Here is a 17,065-nt window from a genome sequence, read left to right as displayed (position 1 = left end):
CATCCTCAGTTTCGCAACTGATCTTCAATGATCTCAATGTGGTAGCTGGGCTCAAGAACCATATCAAACAATAGACACGTCAGGAGGCCAGGTCAGTACTGGTTGGTGGTCCTGACGTAGAGATGGAGTGTGAGGAGAAGATGTGAAAGAGCCACGCGAAACGTTGTTGGTGGTGGTTGCCTCTGCAACTCCCTTCAAGGAAAGGAGATACGCAAACTCTCATCACCCACAAAGCCATCATCACTTGAAGATTCACACAGCCATTGCTTGATTAAGCATGTGGTTAACTACATCACAGAGCCAGAGAGCTGAATAGGACAAAGTCAATGTTGATCTCTGATGCTCATTTATGTATTTAGCAAGTAAGTTAGTAAGTGCTTTCTGTGTCCAGGGCTTGTCCCTGGGTACCAGGTACTTAATGTTTAAATGTGTTAAAAGCTGTGGGACTGGGGAGATGGCTCAGCTGTTAAGAGCCCTGGCTGCTTCTTCCAGGGGACCCAGGTTCTATTCCCAGCACCCACAAGATGGCTCACAATCATCTGTGCCTCCAGTTTCAGAGGATCTGATGCCCTCTTCTCACCTTAGAGGGCACACAAGTGGTACACAGATATGTATTTGTGGAAAACACTATATACAAAACTGTTCAGAATTTAAATCAAAAAGATTTTTTAAAAATGCAGTGTTCTCTACATTTGTAACAGGGAGAAATATACTTGAGAACAAAGGAATCTTTCCAAAGGATGGCTGCCCAGTTTCTAAATTTGAAGGGCTGTCTATGTTCAATTGCTCAGGCCTTGGGTTAGAAATACAATTTTTTTGGTCCATGTGTAGGGTATGTGCACACTTGCATGTGTGTAGGTATGGGGAGAGGCTGACATGGGTGTCTGTTTCATTCCTTCTCCGTGTCACATATTGAGACAGGGTCACTCATTTGAATGCAGATACAATAGACTAGTTAGCAGCTTCCTGGGCAATTTGCTGTCTCTGCCTCCCAGAGCTACTATAAGCTACTATAGCAGCCAGGAAGAGAAATGGAATTTTTTTCTTTGTTCTGTACTTGGAAAAGTTGGTTTAATAAGTATAAGGTAGGTCAAAGGAGTTGATATTCCTGGCAAGAACCTGGAGTTATTCTAATGAGGATAGTTCCAGCCTGAGCTTTGTCCAGATTTCTTTCTTCAGTAGCATTGGTAAAAGTAATGAGGCTCCCCTCTCCTCCTCCCATCCCTCCTCCCTCCCAACCCCCTTTCTTATTTCATTCTGTGTGTTCTTTCCTTCGTATTAATCACAGTACTGTACACTTTCACTCTTGTCCTCTCTTATCCTCTTTGGGAAAATGGTTTAGTTTGCAGTTTTAAAAGCCCAGAGGTCCTGAAAGGTACTGGTTTTCCAAAGCCACAGAAGCCAGCATGAATCCAAGTTCTGGCTACAGTTTTGGTGGATTCCAAAGAGCTATGATTCCAGGACTTTAAAAGATGATCAGGGAGGGTGCTGCAAAGGACTTGAACTTACCACGAGATACGTGCTTCTGTCGGTTTGGATGCGGGCTGACGGTTTAACCATTCCAAGTAGCCCGTTGCTCAGGATGTCCATCAGAACTGGGAAGCAGTTCAGTCTCTTGGTGTTGCATGCAAACGAAAAGCTGTGGTTCTGAAACCATAATAAACAAAACCTCCTAATTATCAGAGGTCTTCATGGTTTTTTTTCCTAAGGAAAGTAAAACTTGGGATTTTAAGATGCAATGACATTGTGGTTGTTTCTTGATGGTGCTTGGCAATCACACCCACCGCCTCACATTATGGGAGTTGTGCCCTCCCCCCTGAGCTACACTTTCAGCCCCAATGACGTGTTTTAAAAATGCTTTCAAATAATAACAAAAGAATCCCACAAATGCTGTAAGCAAATTGTAATCTCAAAAATAAATAAACAAACAAAAAGCTGTATAAATAAAAGCAAACCCTGGTGTAAGTAAAACAAGGCATTGTTTACAATTAAACAAAACCATGCATTTAATCTGCCAGCTGTCTTGTTTAGGGCTAGAGTCATGTTTTAAAGTGTTTATTGTCATAGACAAAACAGCATTTCTAAGATATATGTGGTATAAAATCTATAAAGGGAGATATGAATTTCCTGGCCTCAACTATAACATCAAATATATAAATTTGAATAAAGTATGTATTTTGCTATCACACATTGTGGCAAACATGATAGAAGCAAGAATTATTTATTATATCAATGAATAAAGTCATATATATATATATATATATATATATATATATAGAGAGAGAGAGAGAGAGAGAGAGAGAGACAGAGACAGAGAGACAGAGAGAGAAACAGAGAGAGAGAGAGAGAGAGAGAGAGCACTTGCTCTTGTTTCTATTTCTTAGACTGGAAGCGACCTAAGTATTTTAGGGCTATGTGTTCTTTACACACTTTGGTGGAAGTTCTGAGTTAATACCAGCATACCTTCTCATTGCCAGACACTATAAGGGCTCCATTGTAGGATGGGTCATCTGTACCATCTCTGGCTCCAGAAGCGTCGACTTCCAAAGCTATGTTCTGGCGCTCCACAGAATGGATAAAGTCGTCAATGCTTGCCTCTGAGATGTCATTCAACATATTAGGTATTTCAAAGATAGAAAAGCCCGTGTTAAGTTCTGAATCTCAATGCTTCAATGTGTACTTTCCCACATAATAATACCTTTGCATCGTGAACTAAAAGTCGACTAATTGTTCTAGGAATTTATGCAACAACAAATGTGTTTACTGATAATATATAACTCTTTCATACAATATGACTCTTGAAATAGCTTTTTTCCCCTAGAATCTTGCAATGCATAGCTGTGGAGTTTTAATGGTAGGTAATTTCTAATCACTAAATGTCTGAAAACAGAATTCACTATTATGAGATTATTACTTGATTTTCAAATAGTTTCTTAAGGCAGGAAGGCAGTCTGGTGACATGAACAACTTTGTAGAGCTTCTACCCAGATAATCAACCAGTGTGTAACTCTTGAAACAGTCTTAAGCAAGTGCAGAAAATGAAGAAAGATATATTTAAGAAAATCTACTAAAATTGGCAAGAACACTTCTCTGAGAATGTCAGCGAGCACACAAGAAGACCCTCAGCACCACAAGCCATTAACAAAACAGAAATAGAGACCAGAAGAGAAAAAGGAGTGAGGAGAGCACTCAGTCAATAGTGTGCTTGCTGAGCAAGATGACGACCGAAGTTCAATCCCCAGCACCCACACAGAAATCTTATCTCTGGGGAATCACTGAAGAGGCAGCATAAAGAGTTCAAGTTTCAGTGAGAGAGAGTTTTAAATAATAAGGTGACTGAGGAAAACATTCAGCGTTGAACTCTGGTCTCTAAATATACACTCATGCATGCACACCCTTGTTTACAAAGACATTCACCCACATAGAAAGTGCATCCACACAAAACAGAAGATATCATGTAACAAGTGTGATACTTATAAAAATAATCAGGAGTGGGACTCATCCAAGAGGTACAGGAATTTGAACACATACATTGCGATCATACACATGCACTCACTTTGAAAACAATTTAGTAGATCCTTAACAGTTTAAACATATGTATTATGTGATCCAACAATCCCAGTTCTAAGAGGATATCCCAAAGAAATGAAAAAAAAACTTTACAAAAATACATAATCATTGATCAAAATATTATTCATAATCATTTGTAGGGGACATACCCATTTACAGGTGGGTGATAAATACAATGTGGTATATGTACATAATAGAATAGCATTAATACTCTTTAATTAAACAATTAAAATGAGACTATAAGGTCTCAATGATCTCTATGGTATTTTTGAGTGACATGTGTTTTTAGTAGACTCTCCTTTCCCTTGCCTCTGCGTTCTGCTACCTTTGACCTTTCCTTAAAACCTTCCCACCATAAGTCCTTGTCCAGCACTTTCAGAATGAGACATAGATACATGTGTGAATTGGAAATCCGTTATTACCTGTCTTATTAATGATCAATAACTGAGTGAGCATGCCCTGGGGCTGTTGTCCCGGAGCAAGGAAGTAATCGTGTGGGGAAAGTTCCCAAGTGTAAGAGCTTTGACGTATTTTCGCTGTGATATTTTCGAAAAGAAGAGGACAGATGCCGACTACCAGTATCAAGAGCCTGCAGAGAATAAAAGCTGTCACCATGAGCATATTATGATTGATCCACTAATCACAAATATTAAATGGGTAACTCTGGTCTATATATTTTTTAAAGTTTGTTTATTTATTTATTTATTTATTTATTTATTTATTTATTTATTTATTTATTGTATATGAGTACTCCATCTGCATGTATACCAGCCTGCCAGAAGAGGGCATCAGATCCCATCCTAGATAGTCATGAGCCACCATGTGGTTTCTGGGAATTGAACTCAGGGCCTCTGGAAGAGCAGACAGTGCTCTTAATCTCTGAGCCATCTCTCCAGCCCTGCCTATCTTTTAATAGTGTTTTGTCCTTCTCTCACTTCTAAATTTGAGGGGACAAACTGTAGCTTTCCTCTTTGATCGCTTTTCTTGCTCTTCTACACTTGTCCGGTACCACATATCTTGTGAGTGTCCAGCCCATGGGGCTGTACACCCAGACTCTGCCTATCTCTTGTGAGTCTTGTGTGATTCTCCACCTCTCTGTTTGTTAATTCATCATCACCCCCTCCAATAGTTTTCTTCATATCTACTTTACTTCCCATAGTCTCTGATTCTATAATGTCCACATGATCTCTTTATTCTCCAGACTTATATTTTAATTAACTTACAGTTTATTCTAAATTATTATGTTATTTAATAAAAGAATCAATTAAAATGTATCAATTACTAGCTAATAATAATTTTTATTTATTTTCCTTTACTCCCTGTTTCAAGGAAATTAATATATCCTAAAACACTGTTATCATATTTGCTAATTTGAAACCTTCCTCCATACCTAATTTATAAATATCTCTTGCCTAAATCTTTTGAAATGACTGGCATCCTTTCATTCTTTACTCCCTATATGCTACTTACTATATTGATAATATAATGCAAATTTTCTTCTTAAATCATTTTGTTTCTTTGTCAAATTTTTGTGTACTGTTTATTGGGGTTGAATTATGTGGTAGGATGTGTAACTCCACTTCTTAATTTAAAACACAGTGATCCTGGTGCTGGAGGGACACCTCAGTGATTAAGAGTCCTTGCTGTGCAACCCCAGGACTGGGATTTGTATCTCAGCATCCATACACCAAGCCAAGTGTTCGGCATACATCCGTAACCCCAGCTTAAAGGAATGGGTACAGGAGTACGACTGGGATTTGTTGGCTTCTAGCTTAGATAACAAAATGTGAGCCTCAGGTCTAGAGAGACCCTGCCTCAAAGGAACAGGCAGAGAGTCATAGAGGTGCACATCTGATATTCTCTTCTGGTCTCTACATGCACGCCCAGGTATGCGCACATACACACACACATACATATTCAATGAATCAGAAAATCTAATAAAAATATAATTGTCAAAGAAAAGGCATTTATGGATGGATACGGTATCATAGACATCATAATAGTCATGGAAGATGATGAGCCTCCAATTCAGGGATGCTACCTGCTGTGTACAGAGTAGGAGTGGATATCAAGCTGCTGTCACTAAAGAAGCTAGCAGATGCCCTGATACCTAGGCAAGTGCCTATAGGATAGGCACACAGCATCAGGTCTGAGGCACTGATATCCCATGGTGACAAATTCGAAAGGGGGGAGATACGCAAGGAAACTCTACATCACCTCAGCTCTTCCTTTAGAATCGTCTTACAAACATTATAAACTCTGCCATCTAGTCTCCTAATAGATAACCACCAGGACCAACGACCAACCCTGCAATGGCGCTTACTTAGCTTAGTAGAGTGGTTTCTCTTCTTGTCCCACCTTTGTTATCTTTAATGTTATGTAAGAGAGCTCGAAAGCATCCTGATACTCACACAGATAAAAGTGTTTTCCTTTCGTGCTTTAACTTCAACAGGCGAACCTTTGCGATCGCACAGGTTTGCTGCCTCCAGAGTGCCATGCTGCCTGTCTTCTCTGTTTCCCTAAGTGAAGAGAGAGTTTGCTCCATCTCCATAAGCCTTTCTGTGTCCCCAGATCTCTCTGTTTGCCCTTCTCCCACGATGTCAACCTCTGCAAAACACAGAGGAGGCAACTTGTAAAAACCCACTTCAGGCACGCCTTGTTGCAACCACTGTTTGAGCGCATTTTAGCTACACTCTTTTCTGTATTCCTCCGCACATCGTATGGCATCGCTGGATGCTGCACTGAGCCAGAGAGAGAGGGATAAAAAGAGTCCATTGATTTAACAAATGCAGGAATTAAAAAGGGTATTTTTGTATACAGAAAGTATATAAAGGGACTTCTAGACTTGACATGGCTGCTACACACATCAGCTCACAGTAGCTGTGGTTATGTGCACAAGGTCTAGATGGCAAAATTCCAGTGTGGAAAGACTCATGAAACCCCAACTCTGGCTGAGAAGCTATGGACAGTTGGTGGTGGTAGAGGGAGTGAGAGTCAATATTCTTGGTACAGCTCCTGGTATGTTGCCCGTGCTCCTTCAGTGGATGGCCACACCCTGATGTGCATCTACATAGCACTGATTTGGATCCCTGGAAATTATGACAAAAACAAAGCAAAACAAAAGACTGAATATGGTGTTGCTTGCTTGTAGTCCCAGTACGTGATATAGGAGACAAAGACAGTTCTATCCCTGATCTTGCTGGCTAGCATGCCTAGAACAGAATGAAATTTCAGATGAATGAGTAAAGCTGCCTCAAAACAAAAATTGGAAGGCACCAGCGGAATGAGTGGGAAGGTTGTCCTCTGATTTCTATACCTACTTGCACATACACATGCACCCAGACTCACCACACACATGGTACACACACATACCCACGTGAACACATGCAAAAGACTAATTCAAGGATATTCTCTTCTATTTAATGAGATTGATCTCCATATTTCCAAAGTGGTAAACAACTCTGAACGCACAGGATGAGAGTGCAAAGTAGCTGCCTTCATCCTTGGGAGCATGGTAGGAGAGGACCAATGGCATCAAGAAGCAGCAGAAAGCAATCTGATCTCATAGACGACGCGTCGTCTGCTGCAACACGATTGAGTTATGTCAAGTCCAAGTCACAAAGTGAGTTTACGCCATCTACTGATTCTTTCCCTTGAGATCCTTCACTGAGTGTGTGGGCATAGCACATCAAGAGCTTGGAATGGGAGACAGAAACCGTCATGTTAAAGTGCACAGGGTCACCTGCAAAGTAACATCACCAAGGCATGCAGTCTGCCTTTGTGTCACTCATCAGCCCTCCACGGGCCACTCTTGGGGAGATAGTGAAATACTGAAAGTGTGATATACTGAGATAAAATGGACCTAGGCTGGGTATATCTAATGGATAGTGATGGAGGAAGTGATGGCGGGAAGAGCTGAAGGCAGCTAGCCCATCATATTTACAGCCGGGAAGCAGAGAGCAATGGGTGTTAGGGCTCAGCTTGCTTTCTCCTTTGAATTCAGTCCAACTCAGGGAACTTACACTGTTCAATAGTGTTCTTGTGTCAATTAGCTTAATTTAGATAACCTGTCACATATATCCCCAGGAATTTGCTTCCATGAGGGTATTGGATTCCGTCAACTTGACCATCAAAACTGATCACCACAGGGAGAGTCAAGTTAATGCCTTATTAGTTAATTTAAACAAACAAACAAAAAACGGTGAGCGGCTGTGTCTCTTGCTGTTGAGTGATTTGGTAGTGCAGGCTGTTCATCATACTGAGATCTATAGAACTTTGTCCATGTTATAATCCTAAGCCACACAGAATGGAAAAGCCTGATTTATCTTCAAGTGATTTAATATTGCGAGGTGGGCAGATTACAATAAAGGCTCCCCTAAATCATAGACATTTGACCAAGATAAATTTGATCCGTTTAGCCATCTACACCAGCGGTCTCATAAAAGGTGAGCCACACACGTTCTGGCAGTCTTCTGGGTATGCCCAAGATACAGTACAAATTACGAGATATGCAAAGATACAGGAAAATGTAACTCACATGGAAAAAATAATTAAACTGAGTCTCAGTACAGGTCATTTGTCATGTGATCTGCACATTGGGATTAATAGTAAGGGTTTTAAAATATCTATAATAAGTATAGGGTGATATCGACTGAAAAATTATGGATACTATTGACAAACCGATGAGGAATTTCAGTAAAGAACAAAAACTACAAAAAGGTAAAGGAAATGTTAGGATGAAAAACCCAGCTTCTTCAGTAAGAGTTTATAAGTTGGGTTTCAAAATAAGGCCTGTGGTATTGAAGACCAGTAAATAGACAATGTACAAAGGGGAAAAAAAGAATGAAAACCAAATCAGAGAATATGGTATCTGTGAGCTGGTACCAAATGTCTAATTTTTTTCCTTAACTGTTGGTTCACACAGATTTATAGTTTCTTTTTTTTTTTTTAAATGCTATTTGAGTATTTTCAAGTTTTTAAAAAGTCTGTTACCTGACATATTTATTTTGAATTTTTTTGTTCAGTTGAAAATTCACACACAAATATAAAAACTAGAAAGTCCCAAACAAGAAATACTAATGAATGCCATTGGGTTAAATATACATTTTATTAGATAAATGTGAAATAAAAATTGTTTTTGAAGAGGTATTATGTGTGAAAAAATACACCAAAATTTGTTCTTTCCCTCTTTGCTTCATTTTATCTGCCTTTTTTACCATGTCTTATTTTCCCTTTCTTTCTTATCTATCTATCTATCTATCTATCTATCTATCTATCTATCTATCTATCTATCTATCTATCTAATCTATCACCTATCTGTCTCTATCACCTATTATCTATCTATCTATCTATCTATCTATCTATCTATCTATCTATCATCTATCTATTATCTGTCATCTGTCTTCCTCTTTCTCCACCATCATTATCACAGTCATTATCAACCAATCATCTCTACAGATACATACTGGTCTACAGTTACATAAATTTGAATTGATTGTTCATATTTAATTTCAAAATAATAGTAACTATGAAGCATTTAAGGACTACAAAAATATATATGCAGAAATAATACATACATATATGTATATATAATCTCAAAGGAAAATTCATAAAATTATATTCATCTGAAGATACTTCCATTTTCTATGTAGCATTATAGTGATGTTGGGGCATATGTTATTATAAATAACATTTATATAGGAAAGACAAGAAGAGTCACAGATTTAAAAAGACAACAAAGAAATCACATGGATGAGTAATAATAAATAAAAGAAGGCCAACAGAAACACAGAAGCAAATGGCAGATGGAGTCAATATGACAGAGTTAAACATAAACACATTCAAATGTAAATAACCCTCCAACTCCTATAACTATTGAGAAATGTACTAAAAAGCAATATTTAACCATAAAATATTTATAAGAAATACAACTTAATTTCAAAGAACAAGAAGAAATTAAATTGGGTCAATATATTGTACATTAATGATGTGGCATGCTTCTACCAGACCACTAAAGATGAGCACCGTTATCAGGATTAAAGGGAAATTCACATTAAGGACAATGAGAGTCAATTCATACAAGAGACATACCATGTCTACACATGAACTTAATAACAGAAATTCAAGATATACTATCTCCTTATTTAAAGGGAGTAAAGCCTAGGACTAGACACATGTAGGCTTAGAGTTGTAATTTTAATAATCTTACCTATAGCTGATAGAAGATACAAGCAAGCAGAGAGGTAAAGTTGGCATCTAGCCATCCACCTCTGCCTACATTTGTACAATTCTCCACACAAAATAGTTACACAGGTATACATAGTCTACATGTACCCAGTTCTATAATACACATATGCATCTGTATATAGATATGTGAATAACTATTTTCAATGGAAAAGGAGCAGACACCAAATAATCCAAATTCTGGTGCAATAATACAGCACAATAAATTGCAAAGATTTTGTTTTATGGCCCCTGGAAAACATTCAACACTAATAAAGAGATGAATAATTTTAGACACAGTGATATTGACAATGGATGAATGAACATCTTATACAGCCTTGTCTAAGACGAGCCTCCATAACAGAGCCTCGAATTTTGTAATCTTCTCTTTGTAACGGGTGTTTTTGAGGTACAGAACACACAGAGAGTGATCAATATCTTTACATGGGTTTTTTTTTTTCTGTTGCAGAATTTTAATTACCTGGTTCATCAATTGTTGCTTTTCCTTCTAGCTTCAGGAACACCTCATTCAAAGTTGTCATGGAAACACCATAGTTTTCAATTCCCAGTCCAGGACAGCTGTCAAGACTCTGGCAAAGCTCTAAAGGGCACACACAGCCAGTGAGTCACCATGGCAACAATCATGTGAACTGAGAACATATTTCTCAGGCTAAGAAATGAAAGTATATGGAATTATCATTGATAATGTGGCAAAGACACAGAAATGAATATTACACAAATTATCCCATTTTTCAAATTCTGGGTCATTTTGTTTCACATTTGCGCTATAGGCTGAAATATTACCCTCTTATAGTCAATTCTCTGTATTCATTTACATTTCTATTTGAATTTCATTTTAGTTTTGCTTTTACAATTTCGATAATTACATAATTTTAATTTATTACATTGAGCTCTGTAATTGAAGTGGCTATTCCAGAGAACATATACAAGTGGAAACCACCTCTGCTAACCAGCAAAGGAGACAGAATTAACTTTTTAGAGCTGTGAGCACAGCTAAGATATTGTGCTAGCCACAAAAGAGGAAAAGCTGAAGGGAACTTTCTAACATGTTCAAGCAGTTCAACTCAATAATTAGAATATCATGTTTCCTCCTAGGGATAAAATATTATTTTGTTACTGTTTCTATCACATTTTAACATCTGAATATATCATAGGCTCTCAATAGATTGTAGTTATACAGTGATCACCATAGCTACTATAGTAAATATTATATCTATATTTTATTTTGTGGTGCTAAAGTATATTACCTGGAAATCTATAAGTTGTTTCTAAGGGTAATGTATAGAGTAGCTTCCCTTCCCCTTCAGCTGATAGCTTAGCTGCAGGGATGTGCTGTTTAACAAGCGATGTGATGTTTCCTGGAACACAGACTTCTTTCAGCTGCAAACTGATGTTTAAAAAAAGACATAGGCTACATGATACAATCTATCATAGAATGAAAACAATCACTAATTTCCTTGGGGCAAAAAGTCAACCAGAATCGAGTGGACCAGGTAACTCGGGGATGGTGAAGAGGGAAGGCTGGCAGTGATTCAAGGCTCCAAAGTGTCAACAAACACAAATTTGAAATACCAGGGATATAGCAAAGATCGGAAGTACATATGATAGATAATGTAGGGGTTGATATTCAAATGAAGTTGAAGCTGGCTAAATGGGATCTTTATACTGGTTTAAAAGAGCCAAAGGCTTTTGATAGTCAGAGATACCAGACAAATACAAATATTTAATTTAGTCATCTGATGTATATTCATTAAATTCTTAGTGTACGGTAATCATTCTAGTGAGTGAATAAATTTACATAGTCCTGACATAATGGAATGGCCTAAAGTGGGGGCGGGGCAAGAAGTAAACAAACCTTCAAGTAAGACACAGCAGTGTTATGAAAGATTCTGGGATGATTTATTGATAAAAATCAATAATATGACATCCACAGTTTTAGTTTCCTTGTTGTATCTATAGCAGAACATTGAATAAGACCAGACTCTTAGAGAAAAGCATTCTATGCATTCAAAACACTATAGTTATTTCTTATTTGTAGAAACATAAACTAGTAGACAAAAATCAAACTTAGGAAGTATACAGTAGATAAAATATCTGTAGTGATCTGGTGCTAAAGTTTGGTTTTGATGACTCTAAAGTACATTTTAATGTAGATGAGTAGTTTCCTTGTTGCTAAGAACAATTATTTTTACTATGTCAGGTTGCGTGACAAACTGAATGGTAACAGTGGCCACACTTAGCAGACCTTTAACAATCGTGGGCATTTTCTTTAACTAAATGCTTAAGTCAAAATAATTCAATTTATTCATAAACCATGTACGAGCTTACAAGAATGCTTGGTATTTCCAGAGGAATCAAAATCTGCTAAGGAAATTAAATTAAAAATTCATTTTCCCTCTTTACTGATATTACTTTGGTGATAAAATGAATTTGAGAAAAGTGTTTTGGATAATATGGTAACTGCATGAAGGGTATCTAGTATAGTGTTCTTCTTCAAGGATCCTTAGAAGGAGGGGTTGGCAAACTTATTCTGCAAATGTCTGATAGTTTACTCCATTTACCTCTGCCTCAGCTATTCACCTCTACTGGTGAAAAACAGATAAAAACAAACAAACAAACAAACAAACACCCACAGTAGCTATCAGCACCATACAAGAGAATCATCAGGGCTATTTCCTTGCCAGAAATATATTTTTTAAATACATAAACAATAAGTGGTTTAAATGTGTTGACTTGTTTAAAGGAAGGAAATAAACCATTATGCAAATTATAGTCCCAAGGTCCATGAAGAGTCCCATGATCTGGGTGGGGATTCTGGCTAGCACTTTTTATTTGAGAACATCGTATGTTGTGGAGCATATCACATAGCTAGAAAACATCTCATCTACTTTTCTCTAATATTCACATGCAGTCACTTGATAAATGAGAAAACTAAAATTTATAGTTTAGTTTCTAAGATACTTAAACACTGTGACTTAGGAAATAAAAGTTAGGTCATTACTCAGAATTAGAAGATTAATCAAGTTCTAACGAGATGTTATCCTGATGGCTGAGGGTCAGCAAGTGGGGGTGGGTTCAAGAAAAGAGCCAACCCATAGGCATAAAGTAAAACAGTGGGAAGTGTAGGTCATGGTGGGACTTGAATTGAAGCAATGACCTCTTCATTCTACTATGGGTTGTTGGATACGGGAGCCTGCAGAGCACAGAAGCCACGATAGGAAAGCCACCCCATGTCATCAGCGAGCAGAATGGAACCATTAAGACATTTTGTTGTTGTTATTGTTTGTCTCACTGCATTTATGCTTATTTTCTTTCTTAAGAATAGATGAATAACTCAGAAACATAACCAATTAATACAAAATTCAAATCTTAAGAAACATGAATATTGTAACGTGTGGTGACAGGTTTAGATTTGGACAATAGTTTTGAGGTTAAAATGAGCCGGCTCAACTCCTGACTCCATAGCTTATTAACCTATTGTTATAGTATAATGCTTCTCAGAGTTCACGTGCTGAAGTTTTAATCCCCAACCTCACAAGATTGAGAGGCAGGAGGGCTTTTAAGAATAGGTTCAGTTATAAGAACTCTGTGACCCTTGTCCTTACCTTAAGTGATACCCCACTCCCCATTTCTTCTTCAGAAAGAGCGATGATCCTGCACACTTCAGCTTTCCATTGGAGATGAACACTTTCCTATCTGAAAAGGAAGAAGGAGAGAAGACAGTCTATATAGAAGTGGGCCATTTGTTTTTGAGAAAAGACAGACAATTGTTTATATGCTTTAAAATTCAATCCAGAAACATTTCCTGTTCCAGACTGGACTTAATGAAGACTCCGTGAAGCATAGCCTTTAATCTCTCCTTAGGCTGATTTCTCATTGTCTAACTCATCAAGGAGACTAAACCATGTGGATTCATAGTACACATTTTAATAGATAAAATATTAGAAGCATTTGAACATTTCAAGTTGATTTAATTTAAATCTGAGCAAAAGAATTAAGCTTTTAGAATGTAGACTTTCTTTATTTACAGTGAGTTTCTTGGCAGTTCATGCCACTACACAACTTTTAATGACACATTTACAAGATATGATGAAATGGAGCTGGAGAGCTAGGCCAGTCACTAAAGTGGTTGCTGTACAAGTTCAGGACCTGTGGACCTCAGAACCCACAAAAAAGCTGAGTTTGGCAGTTTGCAATTGGAGGTAGAGATAGACAGTAGATCCCTGGGATTTACTACCATCCAGTCTAACCTACAGAGAGATCCTGTTTCAAAAAACAAGGTAAAGAGCTCTTGAGGAACGATGCCCAGGGTTTCCTCTGGGCAGCAGAGGAACATACAAATCTGTACCTACATGCATATGAACACACACATACCCATACATGCATGCACATACACGGCCTAATAAAATAATTGATGTTAATATGTTTGTGCTACAAAAGAACACAGACAATATGCACTCACTGATAGGTGGATATTAGCCCAGAAGCTCAGAATACCCAAGATACAATTCACAAAACACATGAAACTCTAGAAGAAAGAAGACCAAAGTGTGAATACTTCGATCCTTCTTAGAAGGGGGAACAAAATACCTATGGAAGGAGTTACAGGGTCAAAGTTCAGAGCAGAGACTGAAGGAATCCAGAGACTGACTCACCTGGGGATCCATCCCATAAACCACCACCAAAACCAGACACTATTGTGGATGCTAACAAGAGCTTGCTGACAGGAGACTGATAAAGCTGTCTTTTGAGAGGCTTTGCTAGTGCCTGACAAATACAAAAGTGGATCCTCACAGCCACCATTGGACTGAGCACAGGGTCCCCAATGAAGGAGCTAGAGAAAGTACCCAAGGAATTTAAGGGGTTTGCAGCCCCATAGGAGGAACAACAATATGAACTAACCAGTATCCCCAGAGCTCCCTGGGAACTAAACCACCAACCAAAGAAAACACATGGTGGAACTCTTGACTCTAGCTGCATATGTAGCAGAGGACGGCCTAGTCGGTCATCAATGGGAGGAGAGGCCCTTGGTCCTTTGAAGGTTCTATGCCCCATTATAGGGGAATGCTAGGGCCAGGAAACAGAAGTGGGTGGATTGGTGAGCAGGGGGAGGGAGGAGAGGATAAGGAATTTTTCAGAGGAGAAACTAGGAAAGGGTATAACATTTGAAATGTAAATAAAGAAAATATCTAATAAAAAATGTTTGTGCTAAATTCACATCATCACCACATGTTTAGATCAGGAGGCTAAAATATAGCTCCGCAGTCCCCTGATCTGTGGTTCTCAGGTCCATGAATATCCTCATCATGATGCTTAAAGGAGCCAGCCATTACCAGCCAGGATGTCAGCCTCATCCATGAACTGCGTGCTGAAGAGGACCACACGGTCTGCTCTGCGCTCCTTCAGGAGATTCCATACCCGGTGCCTTGAAAAGGGATCCAGGCCAGCGGTGGGCTCATCCAGTAGAAAAATCTAGAGGAAAGAAGTGGCAGGGTTTTCCTCTAAAGAGAAAAGCTCTCCCAGGAGGCAGCATAGACTCTGTACTATCTAGGTTTAAGGGGATATTGGGTAGAGTTTGCTCTTATGCCGCATAATTCTAAGTATTTCTGCAACACAGGTCCTTTGCAAAACAAAGTTTTGAATTCTTACTGAAAATTACCTATAAAATCCAGACTGGCTTACCTGAGAATCTCCTAAAATGGCGATTCCAAAAGTTAGCTTTCTCTTCTGTCCCCCACTTAGGTTTTGAGCAAGGATATTTTGGATATTTTTCATTTCCAATTCTAGCAAAACCCTTTGTACCTGAAAAAAAAATACAAGAGTTAGAATATACACAAAATATTATCTCTGTTTTTTTTTCCTTCTTCATAAGTACAAAGCTATTCTCTGGGATGGGTAAAAACATAGACTCTGGGGTCAAAGGTTCTGGGTTTGACTGACGCCTCATGTTTACCTACATCATAAGCCTGGTCAAGGCACTTGCTTTCCTGAGCCTGAGTCTCCTTATGTGTAAGACAGAGAGAACAATGACATTTGTCTTGAAGGGTTGCTTCTAGGAATAAATGATCTTTTGCACTCAATGTTAAACAAATGCACCTTATACATTATGCTTAAATATCCTTTTTAAAATTGGATTTCCTATCTAACACTACATACTGATTTAATATAAAGAAATTGAAAGAAAAATGCATCTTGGCATAAATGGGTCTTAACATTCACACTTGGACCAAAAATGTAGTCCTACACATACATATGTACCTCTTTCTCCACATCTTGGGGTGGAATTCCTCTTATTTTAGCAAAAAGCCTGAGGTTTTCTCTCACAGTAAGGAAGTCAAAATGAACATTGGCTTGTGGACAAACTCCAGCAATCCTCAAGATGTTTTCAAGGTCAGCCATTTCTGATAATTTATTATTATAGATGGTGACAGAACCTGTCATAAAAATCAAGTGTTAATATGGGGGACAGTGAGCCAATGAAAATATTTATAAACAAAAACTCTCCATTTATTCATTTGATTTTAGATATATGGCTTTATCTTCAAGGTTTATTTATTTTTTGGTGAGTGTATGTGTTGATATGAGTAAAGACATGTATATGTATGAATGCCTGTGCATATGTGTGTAGAGGACAGACATTTTTCTTCACAAAACTCTCATGGAATCTGAAGCTCATGGATTTGTCTAGACTGGCTGGCCAGGGACCCCCAGCGATCTTCCTGCCTCTGCCTGCCAGTGTTGGGATTATTAGGTAGGGGCTGTTGGGCTCTCCTAACCTTTTATTTTGTCTTAAAGACTTGATTTTATTTTTACATGTATGTTTCCTTTTTTATATACATACAGCATTGTGAGCCTGTTACACACTAGAAAAGGGTGTCAGATCACCTGGAACTCGAGTTACAGATGCTTGTAAGCTTCCATGTGAATGATGGGAACGGAACTGAGGTCCTCTGCAAAAGCAAATTCTCCTAACAACTGAGCCATCGTTCCAGGCTCAGCAGCCTCACTGTTTTATGTGGGTGCTGGGGATAAAACTTAGGTCTGCATGCTTACAGAGCAAGCGCTTTATCATTGAGATGTCTCTTCAACCAATCAACTTCTATTTTTGTTGTAAGGTACTCTGAAAGCAAAAAGCTTCCATCCACAGTTTCCCTGTGAAGATGAAGTATAGATATGACCCCTGTCCCCCCACATTTTGGCTTGGCTGTGTGTCTGCCGAGACCTTGGCAAGTGTGGTAGGAGCCAAGGCTGA

The 17,065-nt window shown here is 38.3% G+C and overlaps 1 protein-coding gene across 1 annotated transcript in view; it reads right to left on the bottom strand.

Annotated features, from left to right (window-relative positions):
• Positions 1 to 17,065, bottom strand: part of LOC110304251 (ABC-type organic anion transporter ABCA8B) — a 59,867-nt gene that overhangs the window by 17,467 nt on the left and 25,335 nt on the right. Inside the window, exons 13-22 of the mRNA XM_021175489.3 lie at positions 16,072 to 16,247; positions 15,496 to 15,615; positions 15,147 to 15,285; positions 13,419 to 13,509; positions 11,061 to 11,200; positions 10,274 to 10,393; positions 5,982 to 6,177; positions 3,993 to 4,159; positions 2,464 to 2,597; positions 1,510 to 1,647 (exon numbers count right to left, since the gene is read on the bottom strand). Coding sequence (XP_021031148.1) covers positions 1,510 to 1,647; positions 2,464 to 2,597; positions 3,993 to 4,159; positions 5,982 to 6,177; positions 10,274 to 10,393; positions 11,061 to 11,200; positions 13,419 to 13,509; positions 15,147 to 15,285; positions 15,496 to 15,615; positions 16,072 to 16,247 — 1,421 coding nt within the window. The remainder of the gene's footprint in view (positions 1 to 1,509; positions 1,648 to 2,463; positions 2,598 to 3,992; positions 4,160 to 5,981; positions 6,178 to 10,273; positions 10,394 to 11,060; positions 11,201 to 13,418; positions 13,510 to 15,146; positions 15,286 to 15,495; positions 15,616 to 16,071; positions 16,248 to 17,065) is intronic.

The sequence above is a fragment of the Mus caroli genome, unplaced genomic scaffold (genome assembly GCF_978045245.1).
Source record: "Mus caroli unplaced genomic scaffold, Mus_caroli_1 scaffold_13, whole genome shotgun sequence".
In the NCBI taxonomy this organism is placed as follows: domain Eukaryota; kingdom Metazoa; phylum Chordata; class Mammalia; order Rodentia; family Muridae; genus Mus; species Mus caroli.
The sequence above is the reverse complement of the archived record's forward strand: the minus strand, read 5'-3'. Positions and strand labels throughout refer to the sequence as shown.